This window comes from Protomyctophum bolini (genome assembly GCF_963924005.1).
Source record: "Protomyctophum bolini genome assembly, chromosome: 21".
NCBI lineage: Eukaryota > Metazoa > Chordata > Actinopteri > Myctophiformes > Myctophidae > Protomyctophum > Protomyctophum bolini.
In genome coordinates this window covers 18,247,268-18,256,035 of record NC_137882.1, presented here as the reverse complement: position 1 = coordinate 18,256,035, position 8,768 = coordinate 18,247,268, and the positions used below count along the sequence as shown (strand labels likewise).

At 43.8% G+C, this 8,768-nt stretch overlaps 1 protein-coding gene across 1 annotated transcript in view; it reads left to right on the top strand.

The window, feature by feature from the left end:
- map7d2b (MAP7 domain containing 2b) overlaps positions 1-7,367 on the top strand; it is a 17,871-nt gene extending 10,504 nt beyond the window's left edge. Inside the window, 8 exon segments of the mRNA XM_080794028.1 lie at positions 855-1,063; positions 2,242-2,383; positions 2,668-2,848; positions 4,176-4,280; positions 5,239-5,302; positions 5,777-5,921; positions 6,316-6,590; positions 7,235-7,367. Of these exon segments, the coding sequence (XP_080650154.1) occupies positions 855-1,063; positions 2,242-2,383; positions 2,668-2,848; positions 4,176-4,280; positions 5,239-5,302; positions 5,777-5,921; positions 6,316-6,586 (1,117 nt within the window). The 3' untranslated portion in view covers positions 6,587-6,590; positions 7,235-7,367.
- The last annotated feature ends 1,401 nt before the right edge of the window (positions 7,368-8,768 follow it).

The window sequence follows — 8,768 nt, the reverse complement described above, 5'->3', positions numbered from 1 at the left end:
TGTCATTAATAACTTATCAATAAGCACCAGGTGGCAAGCATCCGGTACTGGATATGAAGCCAATAAGGAAGTCATTAAAATGCGGCAGTTCTCATTATGGCCTTTGACACGACTTTACCTTAGTAAACATTGTCATAAATTCTTTATGCTTTCAATCACTTTATAAAAAGTTTAAAATCTTCTTTCAAGGCCGTCTTGCGTTCATTCATAAACTAGGCCAAGAATAAGGAGTCAAAGTACAGTGGTGGCTCACAGTCTCCTCGTGGCAGGGGGAGGAGTAGTGCAATTTCAAGGTCAAATAAAAGGAATAAGATGGCTACGAGGAAGAATCGGAGTGAGGAAGGGAGACGAGCAGAGCCTAAGGGGTCAGAACCGCACACATAAGGGGAGAGTCTGGGTTTACCAGTATCTGTGGGAGCCAGAAGGAGATGATGGTTAGGATAAAAGAGAGCCATAGCATATGGAAACAACTCCAGAACCTATGAAATACGTTCCATGTGGTCACAGCTGGGCAGCTGTCAACCCTCTCCAATAAGTGGCTCCATTTCCCTGTAGGCAACAGGCAATAGGTTAATGGGAATGGCATCAAGTCATGACATAATTGGGTATTGGCCAATGGGGATGTCAAATCTGACAGTAACATACTGCAGTACTTTAAAAAGCGCTAATACAATATTTGCTGCATTTGAAGAGCTCCCAACGTAATTATTTCTCATTGCTTTGGGTCCGTTTGGAATCCCATTTCTCACCGTTTTTGTGACTGACTGACTAAACTCTATAGTCTTGACTTGAACACAGTAGCTGTACAGTAGCTTCTGCGGAGCGTTTTACTGTCTTAACGTCGTGGTCTCCAGGGTGAGGTCGGCCAAGAACCGACCACAGTCTCCGTGCTCCCCGGGACAGTACCCTCCCTCCCCTCTCCGACAGCGGGCCTCCACCCCCGGCACCGATGACAGGGGCCACGTCGAGGGCAAAGGTCACGCGAGCCTGGAGAGGAAGATCTCCAAGTCGGAAACGTCAGAGAAGAAGATCCCCAAGTCCACCAGTAGAGAACTGGCTGCAGGTGAGGCAGCAAGCTGTGAATGCTTCTGTGTGTGTGTGTGTGTGTGTGTGTGTGTGTGTGTGTGTGTGTGTGTGTGTGTGTGTGTGTGTGTGTGTGTGTGTGTGTGTGTGTGTGTGTGTGTGTGTGTGTGTGTGTGTGTGTGTGTGTGTGTGTGTGTGTGTGTGTGTGTGTGTGTGTGTGTGTGTGTGTGTGTGTGTGTGTGTGCGTGTGCGTGCGTGCGTGTGTGTTTTGAACGGGTAGCGCACCTACAGTCAGAGTGCAGTGGTCACATAAAGAGTAAAATGTGTACATAGAGCCCATTTGACGGAGCACTTACTGTAAGCACTGGCATCACCGTTTAATCTCAGAGAGGCCAATGAGCTGAATTATGACAATGTTTGCACTTCAGAACCCGCTGCCTCAGAATGATATTCTGTCCTTGAAGAGAGAGAGAGAGAGAGAGAGTGAATCAGAGTGAAAGTGAGAGACAGAGAGAAGAGGCAGTGTAATTTGAACTACCCTGTGGGATAGAACATATCTCTCTCTCTCTCTCTCTCTCTTTCTCTTTCTGGTCTACATTTAATCTATATACAGTATGTGCTGTTATATCTATGTATCGTATACTTTGATAGACTGTGCTATGCAATATGTCTCTTGATGCCGGTCTCTAGCTCTGCCTGTCTGAGGACCTTTCTGTTCAAGTGTCTACTGAACAGAACATGTGTACACTAGTAGTTCTCAACCTTTTCAAACCGCAACACCCAAAAATAATCATATTGGAGCTGGGGACCCCGCACCCTGACAAGCACTTGGAATTGTAAGAGTAAAGGCATAACATTTTGTTTGACTCGGTTCAACAGAAAATAACAGATCTACAAAGGTGAGGTCTTGTGAGCTTGCAGATAGGCCATTTAAAAAAGAATATGGCTTCTTTCTTATTTAATTGGACAATTTGACCAACGTTTGACCTGGTTGGTTGCTTTTGATGCAGTAATGGTGGGGGTTTTTTGTCCTTTTTTGTGGTGCTATCCCCTCGTGCATGGCTTTTGAAGCTTTATATGGCAGCCAAGTATATGGGATTTTTAATATATATAAATAGCATGTTAAAGAAAAACAGAGCAATATAAAAGAACAAACATTTCTGTTTGTCTACCAGTTCGCTTGTCCTAACGTCAGGTCATTAATTGAATGACCCACAGAGTCTCCAGGCACACCTACGGGAGGCAGGAGTTTCGGCGGAACAACGGACGCAGAGGAGGCGTCCAGACTGCTGGCCGAAAGGCGCCGTTTCGCCAGGGTGCAGAAGGAGCAGGAGGAGAGACAACGGCAGGAGGAAGAGAGGTGTGTGTGTGTGTGTGTGTGTGTGTGTGTGTGTGTGCGCACTGGTGGAAAGAGCACTCACATTTGTTACTTTGGTATAAGTGTCAATACTTTAATGTAGAATTACAAATCAAAATGTACCAAAAGTAAGCGGACTCATTACACAGGATGTCCCATTTCAAGTCTTCAAAATGTATACTTAAGTCTTTTGAAAATAGCAGATCCAAAAGCTCACAATGTGTCGCATCGCATTGTTGCGTCTCATTCGCTGCTTGCGTCTCTCTCTCTCCGCCTCCTCCATAAAGACTGAGGGCCGAGGAGGAGCAGAGGAGACAGGAAGAGGAGCGAGAGCGCCAAGAGAGAGCCGCACTACAAGCAGAGGAGGACAAGGTGAGGCGCGAGGAGGAGAGGAGGACCAGGGAGGAGGAGGAGCGGAGACAGAAGGAGCAACGATGGAAGGACATGCAGGACCAGCTGGACAGAGAGGTCAGTGTTTCACTGGAACATTGGAACATTAATACTTTGTATTTCTGTATGCTTTTTAGCCTTCGTAATCACAAATTGCACAGGGCAGATATGACAACTATACAAAGAAATCACTGACACATTTAATAATTTTTTATGAACAAAAAAATATCTGCTATTTCTGCTATTTTTGACATTTTTCAACATGGATACGATTGACGATTATGCAAATTGAATTGCGATTATCTCAAATTATTGCGATTATGTAATAATTGTTACAGGCCTAATCAAGTGTAGACGTGAATTTGATTCAGTCTTCATATCGTTGCTGTCAGGCAGAAATCTCTTATCTCCATCTACTTAATCATACTACAGCATCACACAAAGTTTTCAAAAGTAGCAGATCTGCAAGCTCAAAACGCGGCACGAATGAATGCGTTTTGAGCTTGACTTTGACTTTGACTTTTGCCATTATTTTTATTTGAATCCTGAAAAGTATCAGTTTTTCATATATGAGGTTTCCACCCAACAGAGATTTCATATGTGTAAGGCAAGGCAAGGCAATTTTATTTGTTTCATTTCAACAATAACTCAATTCAATGTGCTTTACAAAAAACATCAAGCAAAGAAAACAGAATTATAAAATGCCACTAGGATGCAATAAAACTAATTAAGTAAAAATAACAAAACAAAAAGAAAAAGAACACAATCAAAGGCAGTGGCAAACAGAAAGGTCTTTAGTTGTGATTTAAAATAAATAAGATACTGTATGTGCATGGTGCATAAATTCTACTTCCCCACGTTTATTTTTGGTTTTAGGGATGACCTGAGACTAGATCTGAAATGGTTCATAATATCGCACAGAAATGTATTTTGGCCTTAAAGCTTTATAGACTAAAGGTCTCCACACACCGGGTGTGAATTCGGATTTTTAAGCGGCGTTTCTGTGTGTTCGGTTTTCCGAAAAACGCGGCCGGTGTGCAACCACCTTAACAGCAGTATTTTGAAATAAATTATTCAACACACTCTGTGTACTGTGTACTAACTTCAATTACTACTGTGTTTGTGTTTGTATCTTTTACTATCTGTATGGTAACCTCTCTTACAAGTCCAGATGCATTGTCACTTGACAGGAACGATATTGTGTTTATCCGAGTATAGTTTAGCTTGTTAGTGCAAATGTTGGCCTATCTTCAGTAACCATTTAATCAGGCTGTTGCTGATACACCACACCGGGTGTCAGCTACGCTCACTTCGGGGGCACCAGCCAGTAGCGAACCCATGAAAAGAGTGATCAGCAATATCATAACTCTCTCGTAACGATTGAATCAAATACACTGCTTTTCAGAGAGAGGAGGCTTTTCTGCGTGCTCAGCGGGAGGCAGAGAGAAAGAGGCAGGAACGAGAGCTACTGCACATACAGGAGGAACAGGAGAGACTACAGAGGAAGAAGGTACACACACACACACACACACAATACACTCATAGGTCCTCATTCACAACGAAAATGTACGCACAGGTGTAAAGGAGATGCGTAATGATATCGTATTTATCCGTCCGATCAAGCTGCGATTAGCTCCCGTGTTATTCAGCGAAGGTGGTGTAAAGGTGGTGTAATCACTTAATTTGTGCGGATCGCCCGGTGTACCTTTTCCGCCTCTTTCCCAAGCGATTCGCCTGGTGTTGCCTGGTTTGATGGAACATCCACACCCATTCCACAGCATATAAGGCAACAGGAAATATCGAAATACGTCATCATAGCCTGCACAGATCAAGTTATACAACCGCGATGAGCTTGTAGAGTTAATTTTAACAGGCGGGTCTCTGCAGTTCATCACACGACCAAATGCTATATTAAAACTCCGTCCCTATTGATTACTGGGGTGATTAATTCCCTGCCCTGCATTGGATTTGGAAAGCAAATATATGGACATGCATGGACACAGGACATATTTAATCCACCGGACCATACGGTTTTGGCTTTTCTTTTCTTTCTTTTTTTTCTTGTGGGATTAATTCGTTTTTGGACTAGGAAAGGCTATATTTCATCCGATCCAACTGTCTGCTATCTACTGTATATCTATATTTACAGTACTATTATACTATAGTATACAGCAGGAGTTTTTCAGGCCAAGGACAAAGGAAAGAGAGAGAGACAGACAGACTAAGAAACCTGTCCATGCAACGTGATCTTTCATTACATTTTCGTCCAGTCTTGTGCAGAAATAGAAAAAAGAAAACATCTACAAAGTAAATAGTAACTAAAGTTTTCAATTAATTGTAGTGGAGTAAAAGGTACAATATTTGCCTCTTGAGATAGTCTAGTAGAAGGAAAAGTACCTCAAAACACTGCCTTTCTAATATGTTTGTTTTGTTTGTGCTGTTTTCTCGTGTCTCACCCAACCCTGCAGAGAATTGAGGAGATTATGAAGAGGACACGGAAGAGTGAAGTAGACATGCCTTCTCCTGCTGCAGGTACTGTGAGGTGTACATATTACTGTATATATCCTCAATACCTTACGCACACGCATGCTCGCACAGTCGCACACACACATGTGATGTGATGTGATGTGAGTCAGCTGCAGTGTAGTCTAGGCAGACTGTTGACTCTGTCAAATTCAAGGAAAATAGCTGTTTCTTTATGATGGGTTCTCTGTGGCTGCAGTGTGACTCAGCAGTGTCTTGTAAAGCTGGACTGCAGCTCCCTCCCATGGTCAGAAAGAGCATGACGTTTTACCAAAGGTCTACAACAGTGGTTCTCAAACTTTTTCATGTCAAGGTCCCCCAACTTTTTCATGTCAAGGTCCCCCACAATTATATGTATTTGGCTGCGGAAAAGTATTTTGTGCCAGGGACCCTCAGAAGAGAAGATTTATGTTAAAAAGAATAAGCAAATGTACAAGCTTGTAGATCTTTCCATCTTTGGTACAACCCTGTGTGTTCCTCCAGTGCCTGAGGTGAGGAGCGAAGCTGACGTGGTTTTAGAGGAGGAGGCCTTGATTCCTGCCGAGCCCCCCGTCATCTCACTGGGACCCCTGGAGACTAAGAGATGTATGGACGAACTCTCTGACGGAGTACAGTCCATGGATGTCAGGTGGGATATCTGTACTACTATCACTATTTATGTGTGTGTGTGTGTGTGTGTGTGTGTGTGTGTGTGTGTGTGCGTGCGTGCGTGCGTGCGGATGGATGACTGCAGATGTATATTTATTGTTTATGTTAATCCTACATATTTTATCATCCCCAAAAGCCTAGTCTCAAATGCTTATGACACCTCTTGCCGCTGCGTGAGTATGTATGTGAGTACAGTGAGTACTGTACATACTGCACCGGAAACATTAATCTCTAGCGAGAACAGTCACGTGGCAGTAAGGAGCATGATGTGTGAACGACCGTTCACCCCCCACCCCCTCTTGCCTACGCCGGCAATTTACTTTATGTAATGCTTAAGCATTGGAGTGTAAACACAGGTTTGTGTCTCCATGCAGCCCGGTATCCAGGGACGAGCAAGCCAGCGCTCAGGACTTCTCGCCGGTCATTGAGGGAATAGAGGCCGACATGAGCAACGCCCGCACCCTGGAGCACTTGCTGGACCTTGCTGCCCAGGGGCGGGGCCCAGGGCAGGGTGAGGAAATGCCTCCGTACCCCAAGCTGGGGGACCTCAACAAGAACCTGCTGATACAGGCCTGCAATGCCGCCGCCTCCGAATCCTCTCAGCTCATCCACAGCATCAGTCCTGGCAAACTGGACGTCCAGTAGCCAGGTAGAGGAACACACACACACATAGATACCCTACCCTACCCTAACCCAATATCATGGTATAGCACAACCTTGAGTGTATTATTGTGATTATACCACAGTTTAATTATCAATACTATAGCCATATACATACAGCTGGCGGCGGCCGTTGCTAGGTAGAGGTACGGTAAACAAGGTGACATTCGGAGTGCTTGTTGTCGAGATATTGGCACTAATTGCAATGCCTCTCAGCAAATCACAATAAGAGTTTGCAACAAACTGTTATATAATACCAAACACTAGAAAAAGGAAATTTGTTAATATTGAGAACACGACGAGTGGCCTTTAAACAAAGTCTCGACTCAAAACAGGACAGGATGATGTTGATGTTTTCACAGACAGTATGTTTTTATTGCATATCATCTCTGTCGGGTGCAAACATCCTACATGTCCAAAGCGGTTACTTTTCAGGATTCAAATTCAAAAATAGCAAAAGTAGCAGATCGACAAGATCAAAACACGTTACTTCGAGCCATGTTTCGATCAAGTAGGGCGTTAAAAACACTAAAAGTTGAAATACGGAGATACATTTCTGCCTGATATCAATAAGCTATTAATTATCCTTGTACTGCATTTCTTTTTCTCATCCGTCATCTCCTCTCCCTCCAGGATCACAGCGTTGCTGGGACTTTTAGGTTGAGTGCAGGGAAATGGAGGGTGAGAGACCATCACGATCTGCCCTTCTGTCTCTACCCCTCCAAGCAATTTGAAAGAAGGACAGAACTGCTGCTGAACGTCTGGTTCTTCATCTATATTACTCACACGTTTGCGCAATACCCTGGAGAGACACAAACACACACACACACACACACACGCACACGCACACAAACACACACACACACACACACACACACACACACACACACACACACACACACACACACACACACACACACACACACACACACACACACACACATTTATAGTGATGCTCTCTTAAGTGTAAAGCTTTCACTCTCATCTCCGCCTATGTAACACTCTGTATATAGATCTGTCTCGATGTGTTGGAACCTGATGATATGAACTGTGTCTTTGGGTGGGGTATAGGGTAGCATTTTGTCTAGTGGCAAACGGTGGTTTCTGTGTAGCATCTTTAGTTGGCGACTAGATACATTTCCTGTTTATACCATATACGGATACGCACACTGAAATGGGGCGTCTGTTTTAGGCTGTAGTTGTGGCTGTGTAGCTAAACTATGTCTGGGAATTTCTCTCTGACTGTTTTTGTCAGTGTTTCTGGTGGTTGATTTGTGGTCATTGCCACCACAGACCTGCTGTTCCATTGACATTGAGGTCTACTGAACCACCTTACCATGACCTATATTCAAATCCGGCTAACCAGTTGTACTACTGTAGATAATAGATATGCTATCATCCTGAAGACTGGAGAAAATCTATTGACCACTGATATTATAATCCTGCTGTTAATCCTTAAAACATTGTCTATAGCTTGAGTTTCTCTGCTGCTCGTCCTTTGATCTATTGGAACCGAAGCAAGGGTAGAGGAGAGGAATAACATTCCATTAGAATACAAAATATCAATCAGGGGTTGGGGGAGATCAACAACGACTGGGTAGGGTTTTTTGAATGCCCTGTATCTTTATGTGCAGGGTGGAAGATATACTGTACTGACACTGTGCATTCTCTTTGTTTAATTAAAGTCTGATTTATACTAGAGTGAGTGCCAGTGTCGCGCAGTGAAAACACAACGTCATGCTACTTGAGTATGAACCAGGCTTAAGACTCACTGCAACTGTCTGTGCTACATGTAGCTTAGCTCGCACTTTGATGTGTGTCACTGCTCTGAAGATGCGTATACCTCTGCTCCACATTGTCCGGATTTCTCATTCTAAACTCAAACAATTACTATTAAAAGGCCTACTGTACCTCACAGATTAAAAACCCAGTCTGCAACGTTTAACAATAGCCATCACCACATACATACTATAAGTCATTACCTTGAGGCCTTAAACCTCTCAAAGATCTCACTTGGCCGGGACTTCACTCCCTGCTGTGACTATCGGATGAGTCACTCTTTTGCTTTCTGTTGCTGCAAACATCTTTCCGTTACACCTGTTCGACTTTGCTTTGCTCTCAGGGTCTGCGTCGCACAGCATGGGTGCTTGCTATTCTAGTACTGCTG